The sequence below is a fragment of the Lipophrys pholis genome, assembly GCF_963383615.2.
Source record: "Lipophrys pholis genome assembly, chromosome: 13".
Lineage (NCBI taxonomy): Eukaryota > Metazoa > Chordata > Actinopteri > Blenniiformes > Blenniidae > Lipophrys > Lipophrys pholis.
Genome location: NC_137632.1, coordinates 29,622,429 through 29,648,304, shown reverse-complemented (window position 1 = coordinate 29,648,304; position 25,876 = coordinate 29,622,429). Strand labels below are relative to the sequence as shown.

At 53.0% G+C, this 25,876-nt stretch overlaps 1 protein-coding gene across 1 annotated transcript in view; it reads left to right on the top strand.

Annotated features, from left to right (window-relative positions):
• The window catches only part of LOC308119102 (titin-like), a 218,988-nt gene that overhangs the window by 111,054 nt on the left and 82,058 nt on the right, over nt 1–25,876 (top strand). Inside the window, 38 exon segments of the mRNA XM_080478934.1 lie at nt 420–473; nt 551–946; nt 1,018–1,296; nt 2,173–2,442; nt 2,520–2,659; nt 3,502–3,628; nt 4,821–5,087; nt 5,191–5,457; nt 5,642–5,905; nt 6,064–6,203; nt 6,347–6,473; nt 6,661–6,927; nt 8,096–8,362; nt 9,377–9,643; nt 9,998–10,137; nt 10,270–10,396; nt 11,930–12,072; nt 13,387–13,510; nt 13,635–13,901; nt 14,040–14,137; nt 14,233–14,401; nt 14,518–14,787; nt 15,516–15,782; nt 17,023–17,301; nt 18,675–19,086; nt 19,238–19,362; nt 19,444–19,710; nt 19,938–20,207; nt 20,305–20,604; nt 20,693–20,995; nt 21,103–21,290; nt 22,407–22,521; nt 23,038–23,325; nt 23,403–23,554; nt 24,114–24,261; nt 24,354–24,653; nt 24,870–25,157; nt 25,229–25,525. Of these exon segments, the coding sequence (XP_080335060.1) occupies nt 420–473; nt 551–946; nt 1,018–1,296; nt 2,173–2,442; nt 2,520–2,659; nt 3,502–3,628; nt 4,821–5,087; nt 5,191–5,457; nt 5,642–5,905; nt 6,064–6,203; nt 6,347–6,473; nt 6,661–6,927; nt 8,096–8,362; nt 9,377–9,643; nt 9,998–10,137; nt 10,270–10,396; nt 11,930–12,072; nt 13,387–13,510; nt 13,635–13,901; nt 14,040–14,137; nt 14,233–14,401; nt 14,518–14,787; nt 15,516–15,782; nt 17,023–17,301; nt 18,675–19,086; nt 19,238–19,362; nt 19,444–19,710; nt 19,938–20,207; nt 20,305–20,604; nt 20,693–20,995; nt 21,103–21,290; nt 22,407–22,521; nt 23,038–23,325; nt 23,403–23,554; nt 24,114–24,261; nt 24,354–24,653; nt 24,870–25,157; nt 25,229–25,525 (8,469 nt within the window).

Genomic DNA, 25,876 nt, shown 5'->3' with positions numbered 1-25,876 from the left:
AGCGTCGCGTCTCGTCAGCCCAATAAAAACCACGTAGAGTGGACCGAAGACAAAAACCTCCGTCCTGATTGGCTGACTGTTTGACCTTCATCTTTCATGATGATGATGATGGGTCAGTCGGAACCTTCGCGTGTTCTGATAGCGTGAGAAGTTCTCCCGTCTGGACACGTAGAAACGGTCGCCCGGTTGGAGGCTGTTTGAAGCCTCCACCACCGGACCTCCGTCACTTCCTGTTTGTTGTTGACGGCGCCGGCTGTATGAAGGCCTGTGAGCTCAGTCCCCCCACCGTCCAATCACCTGTCTGTTTTCATTCCATTCTCATGACCTCATACATTTCCCGCCTCTAAACGGACACTTCCTGTCCCATGGCCGCTTCATGCGATGGCGTAGTAAAGCGCAGAGTGTTTGTTTTGTGACAGAGGGTCAGCCGGCGGAGGAGGCGGGACGAGGAGGACGCGGTCGAGGTCTGAAACGTGAGTCTGTCTTTCTTCGCCGCTCTGACTGCGTCCACGTTCGCTCTCGCTCGTCTGATTGGTCTGTGTTCCTTCAGCCAAGCAGACGCCGTCTCCCGGAGAGGGGCGTGGCCGCGGCCTGCGGCCCGGCGGGAAAGGCCCCTCCCCCCCGGAGGAACCCTTCGCGGGGTTCAAGCTGAAGGCCGTCCCCCTGAAGTTCATCAAGAAGCTGCAGGACATCGTGCTGCAGGAGGCGGAGTCCATCGGCTCGGCGGCCGTCTTCGAGTGCGAGGTGTCCCCGTCCACCGCCATCACTTCCTGGATGAAGGACGGCAGCAACCTGCGCGAGAGCCCCAAGCACAAGTTCACCTCCGACGGCAAAGACCGCAAGCTGAACATCATCGACGTGCAGCTGTCCGACACCGGGGAGTACACCTGCATCGCCAAGAACGCCGGCAAGGAGATCTCCTGCACCGCCAAGCTGGTCGTGGAGGGTAAGTCCTGTGAGAGCCCCTCGCCCTCTGGAGCCCGGGCCGCTGTGACATCACTTCCTGTGTGCTGGCAGAGCTTCCTGTCAAGTGGCTGAAGGAGCTGGAGGAGGAGACGTCGGCGCTGAAGGGTCAACCGCTCTACATCACCTGCGAGCTGAACAAGGAGAGGGACGTGGTGTGGAAGAAGAACGGAGAGACGCTGAAGAAGAAGGAGGGCAAAGTCCAGATCAACATCATCGGCATGCAGCACGCCGTCACCATCCAGAGCGCCACCGAGGACGACGCCGGAGAATACAGCTGCCAGGTGGACGGACAGGAGGACGTCAAGACGTCCACCAACGTCAAGGTCATCGGTGGGTCAGCACGCTCTGGATTATCCATCGGGGGGGGGGGGGGTAGAGGGGAAGGTAACGAAGGTAGAGGGGAAGGTAACGAAGGGTAACGATGGTAGAGGGGAAGGTAACGAAGGTAGAGGGGAAGGTAACGAAGGGTAACGATGGTAGAGGGGAAGGTAACGAAGGTTTAGGGGATGGTAACGAAGGTAGAGGAGAAGGTTTAGGGCAAGGTAACGAAGGTAGAGGGGAAGGTAACGAAGGTAGAGGGGAAGGTAACGGTGGTAGAGGGGAAGGTAACGAAGGTAGAGGGGAAGGTAACGGTGGTAGAGGGGAAGGTAACGAAGGTAGAGGGGACGGTAACGAAGGTAGAGGGGAAGTAACGAAGGTAGAGGGGACGGTAACGAAGGTAGAGGGGAAGTAACGAAGGTAGAGGGGAAGGTAACGGTGGTAGAGGGGAAGGTAACGGAGGTAGAGGGGAAGGTAACGGTGGTAGAGGGGAAGGTAACGAAGGTAGAGGGGACGGTAACGAAGGTAGAGGAGAAGGTTTAGGGCAAGGTAACGAAGGTAGAGGGGAAGGTAACGGAGGTTGAGGGGAAGTAACGGTGGTAGAGGGGACGGTAACGAAGGTAGAGGGGACGGTAACGAAGGTAGAGGGGAAGGTAACGGAGGTAGAGGGGAAGTAACGAAGGTGGAGGGGAAGGTAACGAAGGTAGAGGGGAAGGTAACGGAGGTAGAGGGGAAGTAACGAAGGTGGAGGGGACGGTAACGAAGGTAGAGGGGAAGTAACGAAGGTAGAGGGGAAGGTAACGGTGGTAGAGGGGAAGGTAACGGAGGTAGAGGGGAAGGTAACGAAGGTAGAGGGGACGGTAACGAAGGTAGGTTCCATTCCCACAGAGATCATCAAAGACTGGATCGTCAAGCCGCTGAGGGACCAGCACGTCAAGCCCAAAGCCGCCGCCACCTTCAAGTGCGAGCTGTTCAAGGACACGCCCACCTGGAGGTGGCTGAAGGGAGAGAACGAGGTGATTCCGTCAGACAAGATGGAGGTGAAGAAGGAGGGGAAGGAGCTGACGCTGACCATCAGGAACTGTCAGCCCGAAGACGTAGCCGAGTACGCCATGGAGGTGGAGGGTCGCGTCTACACCGCCAAGCTCACGCTCGGAGGTTTGTCCCTTTGCACCCACCTTGTGGCTCAGAGCCGGCCGGGGTTCAGGAGTACCAACATGTCCGCTCGTCCTCAGAACGGGAGGCGGAGCTTCTCAGGCCGCTGGTCAGCGTGGAGATCACCGAGAAGGAGGACGCCGCCTTCGAGGCGGAGATTTCTGAGGACGACGTTCCTGGAGAGTGGAAGCTCAAAGGAGAAGTTCTGACCCGATCCCCGGTAAGACGGCCAAAACATTAGGACCACCTTCAGCCAAAACATTAGGACCACCTTCAGCCAAAACATTAGGACCACCTGGTTACCTTCAGCCAAAACATTAGGACCACATCACTAATGTTTGAAGATTTTATTTTTATTTTGGACATTAAAAAAAATAATACATACTTGAAAACACACTATGAATACAATGAAAGCTGAACATGCTCAGAGAGGATTCAGAACAGAGCCTTATTAAATCCTTTTTGCAGTGCAGACAGTGAATGTAGTGAACAAATGTTCACAGTAGGTATGGCACCAGCTCTGTATAGTAAATTCATGGTGACATGAGTGAACAATAGAGAATGTGGAGTGAACTGTGGCACAGAAAGTGTTTTGCTTTCCTGAGTATTGAAATACTTGCTGAGTTTGTTTTGTACATGTTTAACATGAGGTGTACAGTTATTTCTTCATCCAGTATTACACCAAGAACTTGGATTTCATGAGTTCTCAGAATGTCAGTCCATCTGTCTGAACCATTTCATTAGTGTTCCTTTCTCAAAGAGCTTAGTTTAAGAGTTTAATGGTGACACACACCGTGATACACTGAATATTGTGACAGCTTCCTGTCAGAACATTCATGTAGCGCCTCTGGTGAATCTGACCACACGGCTAACACTCCATCATCCGGTTGGACTGTGAATGGACCAGCACCGCTGCAGGTTTGGACATGATCCATCCGGTCAGACTGTATCAAATCCTCACACTCGTCCATTGTCACAATTTAGGTCTTAATCGTGTCGTTGAATACTTCACACTGCTCTAAATATTCCTACATTACAAAGGACATTTCTCAATGTGTTCAGACCTGCGACATCCAAATGGAGCGCGGCGTGCGCAGACTGCTGCTGAAGAGCTGCTCTTTGGACCAGGCTGGAGAAGTGTCCTACCAGGCGCTGAACGCCGTCACCTCCGCCATGCTCAACATCAAAGGTAGGAGCCTCATTCCTGGACGGGACGCGTCGCGCCGTTGCTTCGGCGGCTAGAATAAAGGTGGAAGGTCAGCTAACAAGAAAATAAAGCCTTGTGGCACATGACGGCAGACCTTGGACCTTTATTTCACGGGATTGGTGAGATGAGGGGACCGATGGTGAATGTTCATGCAGCCCAGAAGGACGACAGGAAGCGTTTCCATGTGGGATCGGTTTCCTCTCATCTCGACTGTTTGCCGCGACTCTTCTTGTGTTTGTTTGATTACGTGTTGTGGTTCTTGTTCTGTTTGTGGAGTCCTTTCACCAACTGCTGATCTCTTATTTGGTTGTTCCATGTTTTCCAATTCTGTGTTCACAAATGTTTGCTGTTGCCCAGTGGCCAGTTCATTAGGTTTACCAGCGTCCATCAGGGTGGACGTCACACCAAGAACTTCATCTAAAAGAAAAGCTGTTGGAAGTTTGACCCAAAATGTAGTGGGAAGAGCCTGAGGGAGGGAGGGAGGGAGGGAGGGAGGGAGGGAAGAAGAAGAAGAAGAAGAAGAAGAAGAAGAAGAAGAAGAAGTAGAAGAAGAAGAAGAAGAAGAAGAAGAAGAAGAAGAAGAAGAAGAAGAAGAAGAAGAAGAAGAAGAAGAAGAAGAAGAAGAAGAAGAAGAAGAAGAAGAAGAAGAAGAAGAAGAAGAAGAAGAAGAAGAAGAAGAAGAAGAAGAAGAAGAAGAAGAAGAAGAAGAAGAAGAAGAAGAAGAAGAAGAAGAAGAAGAAGAAGAAGAAGAAGAAGTATTCTTCATCTTCCTTGATTGTCTCGTGTCGTTGTGGAGTCCGTGTCTCTTCACTCGGAGGATTCCTTCCTCTCCTCTGATGTTTCCTCTGGATTTCTCTGGTTGATCAATCAGTTTTCTGTCAGATCAATAATCCGGCCAACAGGAGGCACTCATGGAGTATTTCTGTCTTCATGTCCTCAGTTATCACCTCAGTACCACTCGGTGGAGTTCTAAATGGACACGGTTGGTTCTGCCAAGATGAACTGGCTACTGGCAGTGGACTGGTGGTGGTGTTGGTGTTGGTGTTGGTGGTGGTGTTGGTGGTGGTGGTGGTGTTGGTGTTGGTGTTGGTGTTGGTGTTGGTGTTCATGTGTGTGTGTGTGTCCAGTTGTGTTGTTGATGTTCTTGTCCCTGTTGTCACTTTTCATATCCCAGAAATCGAGATGGACTTTGTTGTCCCGCTGAAAGACGTTACGGTGCCTGAGAAGAAACAGGCCAAGTTTGAATGCACCATCACGAAGGATGTCGCTAAGGTCCTGTGGTACCGCGGGGCGGACATTATCACCGCGGACCAAAAGTTTGACATCATCGATGATGGAAAGAAGCATATGCTGATCATTAACTGTTGTGAGTTTGACGATGAAGACGAATACACAATTGAGGTTCTGGGCAAATCTTCAAAGGCCCGACTGACAGTGGAGGGTAAGTGCTCAGCCGCTGGCGCTGGAGGTTCCCGCACCACGATCACCCGTCAGTTTCCATTGAGCTCACTGTGTCCGCTCATGTTTTATCGACACCATTCTAGGTATCAGGCTCAAATTTATCTCGCCGATCAAGGACCAAACTGTAAAGGAGGGCAAAACGGCTCGGTTTGAGCTGGAGCTCTCTCACGAGGACGTCCCCGTCACCTGGTACAGGAACGACGTCAAAATCCACCCGAGCAGGACGGTCGTCACTCACGTGGACGGGAAGAAACACGTGCTAGAAATACGGGAGGTGACCCTCGACGACACCTGCCAAATTAAAGCGGAGGCCAAAGGCCTTCCTTCCATGGCCAACCTGACGGTCATAGGTAAAGCAGGAGTCCTTCCTCTCCTCCATCCAGTGTCTCTTCCTCCTCCCACAGCTCGTGTCCACAGTGTCCTCGTTGTGTGTTTGTCTCATTCCTCTGTTGTGTTGTTTCTCCACACCGAACGTCCGTCACATGTTCTGTCTTTGTCTTTTCATGTCACCTCAAATAAATTGTCCCCTTCCAGAGGGTGACGCCTACTTCACAGTGAAGCTGCAGGACTACACTGCGGTGGAGAAAGACCAGGTGGTTCTCGATTGTGAGCTCAACAAAGACGTGGAAGTCATGTGGTACCACAACGAGGCCGAGGTCAAGCCCTCTAACGCGGTGACCGTCAGAGCCGAGGGCAAACGCAGAGCGCTGGTTATCAAGAAGGTCGGAGACAAAGACAAAGGACAGTATGTATGTGACTGTGGAACGGACAAGACGACGGCAACGCTTCACATCGAAGGTAAACATATCTTCACCCCCCCGGCCTCCTAACCATAGCTCCAGTCTTCTTGCTCCCATCGCCCAAGAACAAGTCCATCTGTGTCTCTGTTTGTCTTTTAAATGTCTGTCTCGGAGGTGTTTATGTGTAAGAACGTTGTCTCCTCTCTTAAACGCCAGCGCGCCACATCAAAGTAGTTCGTCCGATGTACGGCGCGGAGGTGTTTGATGGAGAGACGGCTCGATTCGAGGTCGAGCTCAGCGAGGACGACGTCCACGGCCAGTGGAAACTGAACGGAGAAGTCCTCAGTCCGTCCGCTGTACGTGCCGTTGCCTCCGTGTGTCTTCTCTTAGCTGTGGTCACATTTCTTCTCGGTGTCAGTAGATTAAGCCCCGCCCCCTGACTCCTCTCTGATTCCTCTGGATGTGAGTTGAAATGCTGACGTTTGTTGGCCGCCTGCAGGACGTAGAGATCGTGGAGGACGGAGCCAAACACACGCTGGTCTTGTACAACTGCAGAGTTCCTCAGACGGGCGAGGTGGCGTTCGGCGCCGCCAACGCCAAGTGTTCGGCGAACCTGAAAGTGAAGGGTGAGAGTTTGCTTCCTCACTTCTTATCCAAACTCTGCTTGCTGGCACAGCGTCGGAGCAGACGGAGCAGACGGAGCTCCGTCACTACGTCCTCTTAGAGATCGTTAAACAAGAAAGCAACCATCCCCGAGACTCGGACTGACGGTACGGAGACTCTGACATTAACCCCTTGTGTCTGAACCCGCAGAGGTGCCCGTCTCCTTTATCACGCCGCTTGCTGACGTGCATGTTTACGAAAAGGACGAGGCCAAATTCGAAGTGGAAATTTCTCGGGAGCCAAAAAGTTTCCGTTGGCTGAAGGGATCTCAGGAGTTAATGGACGACGAGAAGTTTGAGCTTCTTGTGGACGGAAGGAGACACAGTCTGATCATCAAATCTGCCCAATACGAAGACGAAGCCAAATACATGTTCGAGGCTGAAGACAAGAGGACGTCTGGGAAGTTGATGATCAAAGGTAAACAGAGTCCAAATGGTCTGATGTGTATCGGACTGTCGTGAGCTCTGTGGAAGTGTTCTCCAGAAACCTTCCAACCTGTCAGATTAACTCAAATGTCCCTGAACATCTTAACCCGAGGCCTGTACTATGACCCGTGATTAACATACCAGGGTATCTCTGTTACCTGGATTAACATACCAGGGTATCTCTGTTACCGAGATTAACATACCAGGGTATCTCTGTTACCTGGATTAACATACCAGGGTATCTCTGTTACCTGGATTAACATACCAGGGTATCTCTGTTACCAGGATTAACATACCAGGGTATCTCTGTTACCTGGATTAACATACCAGGGTATCTCTGTTACCGAGATTAACATACCAGGGTATCTCTGTTACCTAGATTAACATACCAGGGTATCTCTGTTACCTAGATTAACATACCAGGGTATCTCTGTTACCGAGATTAACATACCAGGGTATCTCTGTTACCTAGATTAACATACCAGGTTATCTCTGTTACCTAGATTAACATACCAGGGTATCTCTGTTACCTGGATTAACATACCAATCTCTGAGATTATGAAGAATTCCAACCCATCCAGCAGCTCAAAGCAACACTGCTGCTGCAGCCAGAACCAGAACCTTCCTGACTAGTTAATCCTGACTTGGTGAGATTAGAGCAGATTAATTCATGGGACAATAGAACCGGAGTCACTTCACTTTATTCCAGCAGAACGGTTCCAGGCAGAGCTTCCTCACTGCTCTGCTTTTACTTTACATTTTACCTCCTCTGGTTCTGAGGCGGAGGTTCTGAGGAGGAGGTTACCTAGATAAGAGAAAACCAGAGTTAATCCTGACGTTACCTAGATAAGAGAAAACCAGAGTTAATCCTGAAGTTACCTAGATAAGAGAAAACCAGAGTTAATCCTGAAGTTACCTAGATAAGAGAAAACCAGAGTTAATCCTGAAGTTACCTAGATAAGAGAAAGCAGAGTTAATCCTGAAGTTACCTAGATAAGAGAAAACCAGAGTTAATCCTGAAGTTACCTAGATAAGAGAAAACCAGAGTTAATCCTGAAGTTACCTGGATAAGGGAAAGTCTAGTCGACCTTCCTCCACCTGAAGCTCCGCCCAGCTGTCTCCGCTCTCGGTTGATCTCTGTCAATATGGTTTCTCGTCAGGAATCCGTCTTGAGTTTGTCAAACCGATCAAAGACGTGACGGTGAAGGAACGAGAGACGGCCGCGTTCAGTGTGGAACTGTCTCACGACAAAGTGCCGGTGGTTTGGTACAAGAACGACGTGCGGCTCCACCCCAGCAGGGTGGTGCACATGTCGGAGGAGGGGAAGGTGCACATGCTGACCTTCAAGGAGGTGACGACTGACGACACCTCCATGATCAAGGTGGAGGCCATGGGGAAGGCGTGCGAGGCCATGCTCACAGTGCTCGGTCAGTACCGCTCGGTCCCAGCAGGGGGCAGCAGCCTTTAGCTTTCTGAAGCTCGTCTAATCACTGAAGGGAATGACTGTCAACTAACTCAGATTATTAAACAGGAAGAGTTCAGGACAGATTAGGAGTGGAAGACGTGAGAGACAATCCAGGACCTCTTGTTGTTTTCAAGGAACCTTCTGCTGAAGGCCTTGAAATGCTGACGTCAGCATCTGATGAGCTGCGACGTGGAGGTGACACCACCTCACTAACCTTACTACGTCCTGCGTTTGACCCGGCGGTCTGCAGGACGTCAGTGAAGAGGAACGTTCCACGTTCGTGTTATCAGGTGTTACCAGGTGGTATCAGGTGTTACCAGGTGTTATCAGGTGTTATCAGGTGTTATCAGGTGTTATCAGGTGTTACCAGGTGTTACCAGGTGTTATCAGGTGTTACCAGGTGTTACCAGGTGTTACCAGGTGTTATCAGGTGTTACCAGGTGTTACCAGGTGTTACCAGGTGTTATCAGGTGTTACCAGGTGTTATCAGGTGTTATCAGGTGTTACCAGGTGTTACCAGGTGTTACCAGGTGTTATCAGGTGTTACCAGGTGTTACCAGGTGTTACCAGGTGTTATCAGGTGTTACCAGGTGTTATCAGGTGTTATCAGGTGTTACCAGGTGGTATCAGGTGTTACCAGGTGTTATCAGGTGTTATCAGGTGTTACCAGGTGTTATCAGGTGTTACCAGGTGTTACCAGGTGTTACCAGGTGTTACCAGGTGTTATCAGGTGTTACCAGGTGTTACCAGGTGTTACCAGGTGTTGTCAGGTGTTATCAGGTGTTACCAGGTGTTACCAGGTGTTACCAGGTGTTATCAGGTGTTACCAGGTGTTATCAGGTGTTACCAGGTGTTATCAGGTGTTATCAGGTGTTACCAGGTGTTACCAGGTGTTACCAGGTGTTATCAGGTGTTTTCAGGCGTGGGGTGTCCTCTGGTCTGTCGGTGGTTTTGAGCTGCTGGCGTCTGTTTCCAGAGGGCGACCTGTACTTCACCGTCAAGCTGCAGGACTACACGTCCGTGGTGAAGGACGAGATCGTCCTGCCCTGCGAGCTCAGCAAAGCCGCCGCCGAAGTCCGCTGGTTCAAGGACGGCGACGAGATCTTTCCCTCTAAGAACGTTGTCCTGCAGGTGGACGGCCGCAAGCGCTCGCTGGTCATCAGGAAGGCCGCCCGCAGGGACATGGGCACGTACACCTGCGACTGCGGCACCGACAAAACCACGGCCAGCCTGAACATCGAAGGTAACGGATCGCTCCGCCCTGCGGCGCCCGGACCAGCAACCTCCGCCAGACAGTCACCTCATCATGCCACCACATCGTGTCTCCATGTCTTCATGTCTCCATATCTTCATGTCTCCATATCTTCACGTCTCCATGTCTTCATGTCTCCATATCTTCATGTCTTCATGTCTCCATATCTTCATGTCTTCATGTCTCCATATCTTCATGTCTTCATGTCTCCATGTCTTCATGTCACTATGTCTCCACCTCTTGACGTCCACTGACCGTCCTCCACCGATCATCTGAACCCTTGAAGCTGTTCTGTCTGTGTCTGTCTCATGTTTGTTTCGACGGGTGTCTGCTGTTTCCCTCCAGAGCGGGACATCAAGGTTCTCCGCCCGCTCTACAGTTTGGAGGTCACTGAGACCGAGACGGCCAAATTTGAGACAGAGATCTCGGAGGACGACCTCCATGCCGTCTGGAAGCTGAAGGCAGAGACGCTCCACCCGTCCGCCGTAAGACCAAACACTGCGACAGTTTCAGGGCTTCCCCCTCGTTCCTCCTCATGGTCTTCACGACCGACGTCCTCCACCCTCTCCGGCGCCGACAGGCAAACTGTTTAAGTCTGTCCGGGTGTTTGTTTTCAGGACGTGGAGATCAAAGAGGAAGGCGCTCGCCACATTTTGGTCCTCTACAACTGCAAAATGGATATGGCAGGAAGTGTCGACTTCTCGGCGGCCAACGCCAAATCTTCAGCTCATCTGCGAGTCAAAGGTATCCCAGAGAGATCCTCCGCCGCAGACACCGCGGCCCCGGGTACTCCAGAGACAAGAACATCCAGAGCCTCATGGTGCAGCGGGTTTAATGTTCTGGAGGTTCTGACAGACGCAGAGCTGCTCCAAACCTTTGTCCCTCCAGCTTTGTCTCACTGGGTTGGATGTCCAGCAGGTTCTAGTCCAGAGGAAACCAGGCAGCCGGTGTCACTGAGGAGCAGGTTTCGTTCACACCAACAGTTTGGTCCGGATCAGAGTTCCTTTCAGGGACTTTCAGGTAAAGTCCACTTGGTTTGGGCCGGTGTGAACGCTCCCTTGACTCTGATTCGGATCAAACTAGTGAACTCTGGTCCCCTTGAAAACCTGGTTCTCGGTTCACTTTCAAGTCAACTGAGGTCCGGATCTGGGTCAGTGTGAACACATCAGGAGGAAGTAGAGAGGAGGAAGTAGAGAGGAGGAAGTAGAGAGGAAGAAGTAGAGAGGAGGAAGTAAAGAGGAGGAAGTAGAGAAGAGGAAGTAGAGAGGAGGAAGTAAAGAGGAGGAAGTAGAGAAGAGGAAGTAGAGAGGAGGAAGTAGAGAGGAGGAAGTAGAGAGGAGGAAGTGGAGAAGAGGAAGTAGAGAGGAGGAAGTGGAGAGGAGGAAGTGAGAGGAGGACGTAGAGAGGAGGATGAAGAGGAGGATGAAGAGGAGGAAGTAGAGAGGAGGAAGTGGAGAAGAGGAAGTAGAGAGGAGGAAGTGGAGAGGAGGAAGTGAGAGGAGGACGTAGAGAGGAGGATGAAGAGGAGGAAGTAGAGAGGAGGAAGTAGAGAGGAAGTAGTTTAGCACTGGTCTGTTTCAGGAGTATCAGTATGTTTTATCAGAGAAGAGGCGCCGGCTGATCTCAGTAGTTTAATGTCGGGATGTGAAGCAGCTGCTTGTGAAAAATCCATGTTCTTCCTGGGTCAGGGTCCTTTGTCAGGGTCCTTGGTCCAGGTCTTTGCTCCAGGACCTTTGTCAGGGTCCTTGGTCCAGGTCTTTGCTCCAGGACCTTTGTCAGGGTCCTTGGTCCAGGTTTTTGCTCCAGGTCCTTGGTCCAGGTCTTTGTCAGGGTCCTTGGTCCAGGTCTTTGCTCCAGGTCCTTAGTCCTGGATCCGCCTCCCTCTACTCTGGCTCCACATTTTTCTTTTCCAGGGATTTTGTTTTGCAGTTTGATTGACAGGAGCAGACCGACCGACCCCCCCCCCCCCCCCCCCCCCCCCCACCCCCACCCCAGTTATTTTGGAAGCCACATGCCTTTTCTAGAGCGGGCCACCGTGATTGGCAGGGAGGGGTCGTGACCCCGCCCCTCACTGGCCCCGCATGCTAATGAGCCCGGCCCCCCCAATGCCAACGGCGCGGTCGGCGTGCGGCAGTCGTCCTGAGGGCTCCGGCAGGACGCCTTCACTGGGCTGCACCATGAGCAGCACTGCTCTCTGAGGAATACTCTGATTACTCTGATCACTCTGTGGACCTGAAGCGGGTCGGGGGCTAACCATGTCTTCTCCCCAACCCAAAGCCCGGGTCATCGGCCTGACGCAGCCGCTCAGCGACGTCACCGTGACCGCCGGGGAAACCGCCACCTTCCAGTGCGAGCTGTCCTACGACGACATCGCAGTCCAGTGGCTCCTGGGGGGGACAAAGCTGGACCCCAGTGACCGGGTGAGTCCACAATCACACCACACAGGACTGGGACTGGGACTGGGACTGGGATTGGGATTGTGATTGTGATTGTGATTGTGATTTTGATTGGGATTGGGATTGGGACTGGGTCTGGGTCTGGGACTGGGTCTGGGACTGGGACTGGGACTGGGACTGGGACTGGGTCTGGGACTGGGACTGGGACTGGGACTGGTGATGCTACAGATGCCAGAGCTCTAGCCTAGTACTGGTACTCTTCAGGTCTTCATTTAAGGTCCTGGTCCCAGTCCTGGTCCTGGTCCTGGCCTCCCACCCCCACCAGGCCTTCATATAAGGTCCTGCTGCAGGTCGGGGATTCGATCCTGGTTTTTGTAAGACCAGGCACGCGGGTTTTTCTGCCCTGACAGCGTTTCTGCAGGTTATTTTTACCAGAGCAGGAGGCAACCGGAGCTGGACTGCTTTCCTTCAGGAAACACTGTGTGTGTGTGTGTGTGTGTGTGTGTGTGTGTGTGTGTGTGTGTGTGTGTGTGTGTGTGTGTGTGTGTGTGTGTGTGTGTGTGTGTGTGTGTGTGTGTGTGTGTTACATGTTGGGACACAGGCATGTTTTCTTCACCCCTCTTCATCCAATCAGATGACAGAACCGCATGGCGGCATCTGATTGGAGGAGAACAGCCTCTTCTTTGGTAACTGAACGCAGGTCAAAGGTCAAACTTCAAGCAGGATTCAGGCTGTCAGAGTCAGCTGAGAGATACACACTGTACACACTGTACACACTGATACACACTGTACACATTGTACACACTGATACACACTGTACACACTGATACACACTGTACACACTGTACACATTGTACACACTGATACACACTGTACACACTGTACACACTGTACACATTGTACACACTGCTCCTCTCAGTGTCTTTAACTGAAAACATTAAAACACAAAGCTGAAGCTTCATGTCACAGAGGGAGACTGAAACGTGTAGTTAATCTCACACACACACACACACACACACACACACACACACACACACACACACACACACACGGTTTAAATCGGGTATGAAGCGCAGCTGCCTGCCTGTTTGAGCTGTCAGTGTGTGTGTGTGTGTGGGGGGGGGGGGGGGGGGGGGGGGGGGGGACTCTGGAGACCTGTCAGGTAAAGTTCAGGGAAGAAATCCCACACCAACACAACCAGGCCCTGTGGATCACCCTAACTCAGGGAAACCTTTACTGTCAAAGAGGTTGAGGGCCCGTTTCCATGACAACAGTGAAGGGGACAAAGAGGACAAACCTGAAGCGCTGTGACTCGCTGACGGAGTGTCAAACCTGCAGGTGGTGCTGAAGTCGGAGGGCAAAGTCCACAGTCTGACGCTGAGGAACGTTCAGCTGAATGAAGCCGGTCAAGTCCAACTCACCGCCAAGGACTTCCAGACGGAGGCCAGCCTCACCGTCAGAGGTACGACCCCCACCCCCACCCCCACCCCCAACCCCACCCCACACACACACACACACACACACACACGGTGGATTCCTGTCAGCATACGTCAGGGTGGTGTTGTCCCGCTCTCTGTCCCGCTCAGAGCCGGCGGTGGAGTTCACCAAGCCGCTGGAGGACCAGACGGTGGAGGAGGAGGCCACCGCCACGCTGGAGTGTGAAGTTTCCAGAGAGAACGCCGAGGTGCGCTGGTCCAGGGACGGCCAGGACATCCGCAAGACCAAGAAGTACGAGATGATCGTGGACGGCCGCAGGAGAGCGCTGATCATCCACGACTGCACGCTGGACGACTCGCGGACGTACAGCTGCGACGCCAAAGAGTTCAAGACGTCCTGCTTCCTCAACGTGGAGCGTGAGTATCGCCGCAGTCCTTCCTGACTGTCTTCTGAAGGTGGACGGTAAGACGGTCTCCATGGTGACGGGTTCCACTGGGAGAGACGTGGTAAACGTGAACCAAGCCTCGGCCTGACGTGTCTCTCTTGTGCCACAGCTCCACATGTGGAGTTCTCCAAGCCGCTGCAGGACGTGGAGGTCAGAGAGAAGGAATCTGCCAGGTTTGAATGTGAAGTTTCCAGAGAGGACGTGAAGGTGAGCGCCGCCGCCGCCGCCACCGCCGCTCTGTCGGTTCTTCTGGAGGAGCGTCGCTCTTCATCCTCCTCCTCCTCCTCTCTTCCGCTCCGCAGGTCCGCTGGTTCAAAGACGGAAGTGAAATACGGAAGGGAAAGAAATACGAGATTATTGCTCAAGGGCGCCAACACGTCCTCATCGTCCACAAGTCGGTGTTTGACGATGAGGCGGAATACGAATGTGATGCAAAGACTTCGAAATCCTCCGGCATGCTGACAGTCGTAGGTAAGATTCCCGCCTCAAGCCGTTCTGATCAGAACTCAAACCGTTCTGATCAGAACTCAAACCTGGATCAGGGATTTGGACTCGAGAGCTTCATCCTTGATCTTGTTGACTTGCAGAGGAAGAAGCCAGGTTCACCAAGAACCTGTCCAACGTGGAGGGAACAGAGACCGACAGCGTGAAGCTGATCTGCGAGGTTTCCAAACCCAGCGCCGACGTCATCTGGTACCGTGGCGACGAGGAGCTGCCCGAGGGCGGCCGCTACGAGCAGATCGTGGACGGCAAGAGGAGGATCCTCCTCATCCAGGACCTGAAGATGAGCGACGCCGGCGAGTACAACTGCAGGCTGAGTCCCGCCATCAGGACCTCCGGAAACCTCAAGATTAACGGTGAGAGAACAGCAGGACCGAACCCTGAGGGACACCTCGGGCTCCATCATCAGACCTAACTCTTCGTTCTCTTCAGAGAATTCTTTTATTTTGTTTATTATTTTACTTCTTATTTAATTCTGACTTTCTGTTGTCCTTTTGCCCTGACTTCCTGTTTCCCGTGGTCCTGACTTCCTGTTTCTCCGTGGTCCTGACTTCCTGTTTCCCCGTGGCCCTGACCTCCTGACCCCCTGACCTCCTGACCCCCTGACCTTCTGACCCCCTGACCTCCTGACCCCCTGACCTTCTGACCCCATGACCTTCTGACCCCATGACCTACTGACCTCCTGACCCCATGACCTCCTGACCTTCTGACCCCCTGACCCCCTGACCTCCTGACCCCCTAACCTCCTGACCTCCTGACCCCCTAACCTCCTGACCCCATGACCTCCTGACCTTCTGACCCCCTGACCTCCTGACCCCCTAACCTCCTGACCCCATGACCTCCTGACCTTCTGACCCCATGACCCCCTGACCCCCTAACCTCCTGACCCCCTAACCTCCTGACCCCATGACCTCCTGACCTTCTGACCCCATGACCCCCTAACCTCCTGACCCCCTAACCTCCTGACCCCATGACCTCCTGACCTTCTGACCCCCTAACCTCCTGACCCCCTGACCTCCTGACCCCCTAACCTCCTGACCCCATGACCTCCTGACCTCCTGACAGCTGTGTCTGTCTCTTGCAGAGCTGGCTGCAGAGTTCATCTCACGGCCTCAGAGTCAGGAGGTGGTGGAGGGCGAGAAGGCGGAGTTTACCTGCTCCGTCTCCAAGGAAACCTTCGAAGTACGATGGATGAAGGGCGACGTGGAGCTGCAGGCCGGAGACAAGTACCAGCTGCTCAGCGACGGCAAGCGCCGCACGCTGGTCGTCAAGAACTGCGAGCTGAAGGATGAGGGCGGGTACGTGGTGATGATCGGCAGCACCAGAGCCGGCGCCGACCTCACCGTGCTCGGTAAGCCCCGCCCACAACGCCTCGCCCTGCCCCGCCCTTTAGTCCAGCAGAAGAATGTGAACAAACACTGGACAACAGTCCAGACTAGGGATGGGAATCCAAACCCGGTTCTGACTGAGAACTGGGTGGAGTCTTCATGTTCTCTCTCTCTCTGTGGGCTGGTTCTCCTCCGGTACTCCGGGTTACGACTCCCTGAGCTCCACCCTCAGCTCCATCACCTCCCCAGAGCACCACCCTGTGTGGCTGCTGAAGACGTCCATCTGGTGAAGAAATGTCCTTTCTGAGGACAAATGAGGGACTTTTAATAAATGAACTCCGTCAGTCTGTCCCGTGTGAATGTCTGCTCCAACCAGCCCACAGGATAGACATATGTTAGTAGATCTTCAATATATGTGTGAGCCTAGTCTAGTTTTCACACCATACAGTAGTAAACGCTCTACTAGAGTACTACTGTGTAGACATACTCTAGTAGAGGTCTACTACTGTATGTCTATGTATCAGATCATTCTGTGTTGAATACCTCCTCAAAAAAAGCACCAACACAATATGAAAACTCAAGGTTCCCTGCAGACGGAGCGAACGAGTTCCTCCTGCTACGTCACTCCTCCTTCCTCTCCAGGCTCCGCCTCCCAGAGACGGTTACCCTGTCGACAGCGCAACATTAGAAAATACTCTTCAGGTCTTCATTTAAGGTCCTGGTCCCAGTCCTGGTCCTGGTCCTGGCCTCCCAGGAATATGAAGGAAAATACACATGTGACTGTTTTTAAGGGAAAAATTATAATTCATGTTTCATGTTTGGAAAAATTAATTTGTTTCTTTTGGTGCCGAAAACTGTCAAACTACTTTTTATCCCTTCAAACAAAATACTCATGAATCGAGTCTCCCCCCAGTAATCTTCCTCTGAATTCTCCTTTTTAAAACAATTATTAAAAAATCGATAAAGAATTGAATCGTTAAACGGAATCAAAAAAATCTTATCAATTTCCATCCCTAGTCCAGACTGACCGTAACTTCAGTCACTGCAAGCTGAGTCAGCAGAAATAGACCTGAGAATGTAACTCTTTGCTGAGTCAGCAGAAATGAAGTTGAAGTATTAACTCTTTGCTGAGTCAGCAGAAATGAAGTTGAAGTATTAACTTTTTGCTGAGTCAGCAGAAATGAAGTTGAAGTATTAACTTTTTGCTGAGTCAGCAGAATGGACGCCTGCTGTTTAAAGTGTCCGATTTGTTCCGTCCTGCAGAGAAGCTGAAGATCATCACTCCCCTGAAGGACACGGAGGCTAAAGAAGGTCAGGAGGTGGTCCTGAACTGCGAGGTCAACACGGAGGGCGCCAAGGCCAAATGGCTGAAGAACGACGAGACGGTGTTCGAGAGCAGCAAGTATGTGATGACGCAGCGTGACAACGTCTTCTCGCTCAGGATCCGGGACGCCCAGAAGCCTGACGAGGCCGTCTACTGCGTCAATCTGACCAATCAGAGAGGAGAACAGGCCAAGAGCACCTGCAGCCTGAAGGTCAAAGGTCAGTCCACAGGGAAACACAGGATCAGTAATCCTGAGTTTATCCTGCTGAGCTTTTCTCTGATTTCTAAAATGTCATTTTTATGGAGCTTTTTGGGGAAAAAGTCAAAAGATTATTTTAATGAAGAATTCATCATTTGTTTCTGTTATCTGAAAAGTCTTTGATTGTGGAGGAGGGTGGAGTTAGTGTCAGCTCAGGTTAAGGTCAGGTTAAGTTAGTGTCAGCTCAGGTTAAGTTAGTGTCAGCTCAGGTTAAGTTAGTGTCAGCTCAGGTTAAGTTAGTGTCAGGTTAAGTTAGTGTCGGGTTAAGGTCAGGTTAAGTTAGTGTCAGCTCAGGTTAAGTTAGTGTCAGCTCAGGTTAAGGTCAAGTTAAGTTAGTGTCAGCCCAGGTTAAGGTCAGGTTAAGTTAGTGTCAGCTCAGGTTAAGGTCAGGTTAAGTTAGTGTCAGCTCAGGTTAAGTTAGTGTCAGCTCAGGTTAAGGTCAAGTTAAGTTAGTGTCAGCCCAGGTTAAGTTAGTGTCAGCTCAGGTTAAGGTCAAGTTAAGTTAGTGTCAGCCCAGGTTAAGGTCAGGTTAAGTTAGTGTCAGGTTAAGGTCAGGTTGAGTTAGTGTCAGGTCAGGTTAAGTTAGTGTCAGCTCAGGTTAAGGTCAGGTTAAGTTAGTGTCAGCCCAGGTTAAGTTAGTGTCAGGTTAAGGTCAGGTTGAGTTCGTGTCAGGTCAGGTTAAGTTAGTGTCAGCCCAGGTTAAGTTAGTGTCAGGTTAAGGTCAGGTTGAGTTCGTGTCAGGTCAGGTTAAGTTAGTCTCAAGTCAGGTTAAGTTAGTCTCAGGTCAGGTTAAGTTAGTCTCAGGTCAGGTTAGTTAGTCTCAAGTCAGGTTAAGTTAGTCTCAGGTCAGGTTAAGTTAGTGTCAGCTCAGGTTAAGGTCAGGTTAAGTTAGTGTCAGCCCAGGTTAAGTTAGTGTCAGCACAGGTTAAGTTAGTGTCAGCCCAGGTTAAGTTAGTGTCAGCCACAGGTTGAGTTAGTGTCAGGTTAAGGTCAGGTTGAGTTAGTGCCAGGTCAGGTTAAGTTAGTGTCAGCTCAGGTTAAGGTCAGGTTAAGTTAGTGTCAGCTCAGGTTACGGTCAGGTTAAGTTAGTCTCAGGTCAGGTTAAGTTAGTCTCAGGTCAGGTTAAGTTAGTCTCAAGTCAGGTTAAGTTAGTCTCAGGTCAGGTTAAGTTAGTCTCAGCTCAGGTTAGTGTCAGGTTAAGTTAGTCTCAGGTCAGGTTAAGGTCAGGTTAAGTTAGTCTCAGCTCAGGTTAGTGTCAGGTTAGGTTTGTCTGAGGTCAGGTTAAGGTCAGACCGGCGAGGTACCGTGGACTGAGTGTGTGTTCTGGTCCAGAGGAGAGTCTGAGGATCGTGGTTCCTCTGGAGGACATCGACACTCAGGAGAAGACGACGGTGACCTTCTCCTGTAAGGTCAACCGGCCTAACGCCACGCTGCGCTGGACCAAGGGCGGCGAGGAAATCACCTTCAGCAAGCGCCTGGTTTACCGCGTGGACAAGGACAAGCACACGCTGACCATCAAAGACTGCACGCTGGCCGACGAGGGCGAGTACGCTGCCGAGGCCGGCGCCGACAGCCGGTCGCTGGCCGAGCTGATCATCAGCGAGGCGCCGACCGACTTCAGCCTCAACCTGAAGGACCAGACCATCACCGAGTTCGACGACGCCGAGTTCACCTGCAAGCTGACCAAAGACAAGGCCGACGTCAAGTGGTACCGTGACGGCCGCGAGATCCGCGAGGGACCCAGGTACCCCACACCCGACCACATCCACTGTCAGAGCCCCAGAACCCGACCCCAGACCACATCCACCGCCACGGTTCAGACTCTTCCAGAAAGTGTGAGCACAGCAGCTAGTACTGATCTCTAGAGGACTGTGTGTGTGTGTGTGTGGTTCCAGGTACTCGTTCCAGAGGGAAGGGAAGTTTTGTTCGCTGAGAATCAAAGAGTGTCGTCCTGACGACGAGTGTGAGTACACCTGCGGCGTGGATGAGAAGAAGTCCAGAGCCCGCCTCTTCGTGGAAGGTGAGTGTGACCTCTGACCTGTGTCCTGACCTGTGTCTTGTGCCCTGACGGCTGTCCTCTGTCCTGACCTCTCCCCCCCAGAGACCCCGGTGGAGATCGTCAGACCGCCTCAGGACCTGTTCGAGCCTCCAGGCTCAGACGTGGTGTTCGAGGTGGAGCTGAACAAGGACCGGGTGGAGGTGAAGTGGCTGAGGAACAACATGTCTGTGGTCCAGGGAGACAAGTACCAGATGATGACAGAGGGCAAAGTCCACCGGCTGCAGGTCTGCGAGATCCGGCCCCGGGACCAGGGCGAGTACCGGGTCATCGCCAAGGACAAGGATGCCAAGGCTAAGCTGGAGCTGGCAGGTGAGGAGGCAGCTCAGCGTGTCGGCCAATCCGAGGGCAGCGTCAGAATACCAACATGTTAATGTTAGCATTAGCATTATCCAGCGCATTAGCATTAGCCACCCAGTTCCTCCGGTGAGGAGCAGCTTCGATGATGGCGGCTGAACCGCTGGCTGTAGTGACGTGGCAGTATCAGTGTTTAGCATTAGCTCGACACCCCCTGACCCTGGTGTTCCGGTCTCCTGCAGCCGTGCCTCAGATCAAAACCACGGACCAGAACTACGTGACGGACGCGGGGAAGCCGGTGGTGCTGGCGGTGCCGTACAGCGCCTACCCGCAGGCCCAGGCCGACTGGTTCTACAACAACATGAACCTGCCCAAAGACAACGTGCACACGGCGGCCGACCGCACCGAGTACCGCCTCAAGGACCCCAAGAAGTCGGACCAGGGTCGCTACCGGGTCCAGATCAAGAACAAGCATGGAGAAGGCGAGGCCTTCATCAACCTGGACGTCATCGGTGAGACTTTGTTCTGTCTTCTCTGTCTCTTTCCGTCCTTCAGATTTTGACTTGATTTCGTGTGTGGCGAAATATAATGGAATGTTTTCTTTCCCAGACGTTCCGGGACCCGTGAAGAACCTCCAGGTGGTCGACACGGCCGACGGTGAGGTCAGTCTGGCATGGGAGGAGCCTGAGAGCGACGGCGGCACCAAGGTCATCGGCTACGTGGTAGAGCGGCGCGACGTCAAGAGAAAGACCTGGACGCTGGCGACCGACCACGCCGAGAGCCCCGAGTACACGGTGACGGGTCTGCACAAAGACTCGCTGTACCTGTTCAGGGTCTGCGCACGCAACCGGGTCGGCAGCGGTCCCAACGTGGAGACGGACAAACCGGTGCAGGCCAAGAACAAATTCGGTAAGTTCTGGAAGTGGAAGTGGAGCGGTTCCGGTCAGGCTCCCTGAGGTGCACCGGCGCTCACCTCAAACTGTGTTCCGGCCTCCAGATGTTCCCGAGGCGCCGCTGAACGTCGCCGTCGGAGACGTCTCCAAGTTCGGCTGCACCGTCTCGTGGGAGCCTCCCGAGTCGGACGGCGGCTCGCCCGTCACCTCCTACACCGTCGAGCTGCGCGACCGCACCTCGGTCAAGTGGTCACCGGTGCAGCGGACCAAAGCCGACGAGCTGAGCGCCGTCATCAACGACGTGATTGAGAACAAGGAGTACATCTTCAGAGTGAGGGCGGAGAACAAAGCCGGCCTGGGGAAGCCGAGCGCCGCCTCGCGGCCCGTCAAGATCATGGATCCAATCGGTCGGTGGCGTCTCCGTCGTGTCGGCGACACGCTTCTGTTTGCCTTCTTTCTATTTACGTCCCAGTTGTCTGGAGATGATTTTGACCAGCTTGTCGTTGTCCCGCAGAGCGTCCCAGCCCCCCCCTCAACCTGAACTGGGACGAGCAGAACAAGAACTCGGTCCAGCTCAGCTGGGAGACGCCGCTAAACAACGGCGGCAGCATGATCACCGGGTACATCGTGGAGCGCTGTGAGGACGCCACCGACAAGTGGCTCCGCTGCAACGCTCGACTCTGTCCAGACCTGTTCTACAAGGTAGGAGGGGGGGGGGGGGGGGGTGGGGTAGAGAGGGGGGGGGGGGTAGAGAGGGGGGGGGGGGGGGGGGGAATAGAGAGAGGATGGAGAGAGAGACACAGGGGAGAGAGAGAGAGAGGATAAAGAGAGAGGATAGAGAGAGAGAGGATAGAGAGAGAGACAGGGGGGAGAGAGAGGATAAAGAGAGAGGATAGAGAGAGAGAGAGGATAGAGAGATAGAGAGAGAGGATAGAGAGATAGAGAGAGAGGATCGAGAGAGAGAGGATCGAGAGAGAGAGGATCGAGAGAGAGAGGATAGAGAGAGGATCGAGAGAGAGATAGAGAGAGAGAGAGAGAGAGAGGATAGAGAGAGAGAGGATAGATAGAGAGAGAGGATAGAGAGATAGAGAGAGATAGAAAGAGAGAGAGGATAGAGAGAGAGAGAGAGGATAGAGAGAGGATCGAGAGAGAGAGAGAGAGAGAGGATAGAGAGAGAGAGAGGATAGATAGAGAGAGAGGATAGAGAGATAGAGAGAGATAGAAAGAGAGAGAGGATAGAGAGAGAGAGAGAGGATAGAGAGATAGAGAGAGAGGATAGAGAGATAGAGAGAGAGGATCGAGAGAGAGAGGATAGAGAGAGGATAGAGAGAGAGGATAGAGAGATAGAGAGAGAGGATCGAGAGAGAGAGGATAGAGAGAGGATCGAGAGAGAGATAGAGAGAGAGAGAGAGAGAGAGAGAGGATAGAGAGAGAGAGGATAGAGAGAGGATCGAGAGAGAGATAGAGAGAGAGAGGATCGAGAGAGAGATAGAGAGAGAGAGAGAGAGAGAGAGAGGATAGAGAGAGAGAGGATAGAGAGAGGATCGAGAGAGGATCGAGAGAGAGCTAGAGAGAGGATAGAGAGAGGATCGAGAGAGAGAGAGGATAGAGAGAGAGCTAGAGAGAGGATAGAGAGAGAGAGAGAGAGAGAGAGAGAGGATAGAGAGAGAGAGAGAGAGGATCGAGAGAGGATAGAGAGAGGATAGAGAGAGCTAGAGAGAGGATAGAGAGAGGATAGAGAGAGGATCGAGGTGTGTTTTCCTTCATCTCACTCTCATTCTTGTGTTTCACTTGGAGTTTCTTCTTCTTCTTCTTCAGGTTTCTGGTTTGAAGTTTGGAACAAAGTACAACTACAGAGTTTTTGCTGAGAACGCGGCCGGAGTCTCCGACCCGTCAAACATCATCGGTCCTCTGCTGGCCGACGACCCGCACAGTAAGACCTCTGACCTTTGACCTCCTGTCTGAGGACAGTGGAACTTCCTGTCTGAGGACGGTGGAACTACCTGTCTGAGGACAGTGGAACTTCCTGTCTGAGGACGGTGGAACTTCCTGTCTGAGGACAGTGGAACTTCCTGTCTGAGGACAGTGGAACTTCCTGTCTGAGGGCAGTGGAACTACCTGTCTGAGGGCGGTGGAACTACCTGTCTGAGGACGGTGGAACTTCCTGTCTGAGGACGGTGGAACTACCTGTCTGAGGACGGTGGAACTTCCTGTCTGAGGGCGGTGGAACTTCCTGTCTGAGGACGGTGGAACTTCCTGTCTGAGGACAGTGGAACTTCCTGTCTGAGGGCGGTGGAACTTCCTGTCTGAGGACAGTGGAACTTCCTGTCTGAGGACAGTGGAACTTCCTGTCTGAGGACGGTGGAACTTCCTGTCTGAGGACAGTGGAACTTCCTGTCTGAGGACGGTGGAACAGAGTGTGAGGTCTACATGTCTGTGTCTCCTGCAGTGGCTCCTTCTTTCGACCTGAGCGGCTTCAAAGACGGGCTGGAGGTCATCGTACCGCAGCCGCTCACCATCCGAGTGCCGATCACCGGATACCCGACGCCCGTCGCCAAGTGGACGTTCGGCGACAAGCAGCTGAGCACGGAGGACGAGCGCGTGTCCATGATGACCAAGTCCACGTTCACGGAGCTGAGCGTGGCGCCGAGCGTCCGCCCCGATAAGGGCATCTACACGCTGCATCTGGAGAACGACGTCACGTCTGTCTCCGGAGAGATCGAAGTCAGCGTCATCGGTAAGTGGCGCCCGGCGGTTCCGGTCGGTTCCCAGCGCTTTGGGGGGAAATGACCGTGTTTCTGTGTCCGTCTCCAGCGGCGCCGAGCGCCCCGAAGGACTTCAAGGTCCTGGAGGTGACTCGGCAGCACGTCCACCTGAGCTGGGAGGCGCCGGAGCACGACGGAGGAAGTCCGCTGACCGGGTACCAGGTGGAGAAACGAGACTTGTCCCGCAAGACCTGGGTCAAGGTACGAGACCACATCCTGCTACAGTCCGGGTCAGAGACCGTCTGACCTCAGAACAGTTTGAAAACATTTTTTTAACATCAAGCCACAGATATGGACTCTAACTCCAGTAAAGAGCGTTCTGTTCTGTTCTGTTGGGTTCTGTTCTGTTCTGTTCTGTTCTGTTGGGTTCTGTTTTGTTCTGTTCTGTTCTGTTGGGTTCTGTTTTGTTTTGTTCTGTTCTGTTGGGTTCTGTTCTGTTCTGTTCTGTTCTGTTCTGTTCTGTTGGGTTCTGTTCTGTTCTGTTCTGTTCTGTTTGTTCTGTTCTGTTGGGTTCTGTTCTGTTCTGTTCTGTTCTGTTTGTTCTGTTCTGTTGGGTTCTGTTCTGTTCTGTTCTGTTCTGTTCTGTTCCGTTCCGTTCCGTTCCGTTCCGTTCCGTTCTGTTCTGTTCTGTTCCGTTCCGTTCCGTTCCGTTCCGTTCCGTTCCGTTCCGTTCCGTTCCGTTCCGTTCCGTTCCGTTCTGTTCTGTTCCGTTCTGTCGTATCGAATTTTAATGTCCCATTGATGTTTTTCTGGACATCAGGTGGCCTCCTTCGTTCAGGACCAGGAGTTCACCGTCACCGACGTCGTTGAGGGGAAGGAGTACCTGTTCAGGGTCACCGCCTGCAACAAGTGTGGCCCCGGCGAGCCGGCGTACATCGACGAGCCCGTAAACGTGTCGTCTCCAGCCAGTGAGTCGCGTCTCCGCCCGCCCCGGACATTCCCCCCTACGACCGGAACGCCCCCCTGCAGCTCTGACCCTCTGCCTGTTTTCGCCCCGCAGCCGTCCCCGACCCCCCAGAGAACCTGAGGTGGAGAGACAAGTCCGCCAGCGGCATCTTCCTCACCTGGGAGCCGCCCAAGTACGATGGCGGCACCGGCATCCGCGGCTACAACGTGGACCGCTGCCAGAGGGGTACCGACAAGTGGGAGCCCTGTGGAGATCTGGTGCCCGAGCTGAAGTGCCAGGTGACCGGTCTGATCGAGGGAGAGTGGTACGCGTACCGGGTCCGGGCCCTGAACCGCCTGGGGGCCAGCCGGCCCTGCAAGGCCACTGACGAGATCCAGGCCGTGGACCCCAAAGGTGAAGGATCACACTGTCTAGAGCGAGCTACAGCCGGTCTAGATCTTCTGTCAGGTGTTCTCGGTGTTCACACAATGAAGGTTTTGGTCAAATCCCAGTTCTACAGCTTGATGGCTCGAGTGCCGCTGAAGTGAAACAAGTTTCTCCTTCGTCTCCATTCTTTTAAAAAAAATTCTACTCTGAACAAGAACATGACATGAGTCCTGGTCTCTGCAGAACCTCCTGAGATCCAGCTGGACGCCAAGCTGCTGGCCGGTCTGACCGCCAAGGCCGGCAGCAAGATCGAGCTCCCCGCCGAGGTGACGGGTAAACCAGAGCCCCGGGTCAAGTGGACCAAGGCCGACCTGGTTCTCAAACCAGACGACAGAGTGTCCATCGACACCAAGGCGGGACACTCCACCGTCACCATCGCCAAGACCAAGAGGGATGACAGCTCCACCTACATCATCGAGGCCACCAACAGCAGCGGGCGCGCCACCGCCACAGTGGACGTCAACATCCTTGGTAAGATCGCGTCACGGTGGAGTCTCATGACACGACTCCAGGAATCTTCAAACATGTCCTCCTGTGAACAGATAAGCCCGGTCCTCCGGCCGCCTTCGACATTTCTGAGATCACAAACGAGACCTGCTTCCTCGCCTGGAACCCACCGCGCGACGACGGCGGCTCAAGAGTCACCAACTACATTGTGGAGCGCCGCGGCGCAGACAGCGAGATCTGGCACCGCCTGTCCTCCACCGTCAAGCAGACCACCTACAAGGCCGTGGGCCTGACCAAGTTCAAGGAGTACATCTTCAGAGTCTTCGCCGAGAACCAGTTCGGCATCGGGCCGCCGGCAGAGCATCCGTCCATCATCGCCAGATATCCCTTCGGTAAGTTTTCATTCTGAATACTCTATATGAAGGTACTCAGGTACTCTGAAGGTGGTCAGGTACTCTGTATGAAAGTAGTCAGGTACTCTGTATGAAGGTACTCAGGTACTCCGAAGGTGGTCAGGTACTCTGAAGGTACTCAGGTACTCTGTATGAAGGTACTCAGGTACTCTGAAGGTACTCAGGTACACTGTATATAAGTACTCAAGCACTCTGTATGAAGGTACTCAGGTACTCTGAAGGTGGTCAGGTACTCTGTATGAAGGTACTCAGGTACTCTGAAGGTACACAGGTACTCTGTTTGAAGGGACTCAGCTACTCTGCATGACGGTACTCAGGTACTCTGAAGGT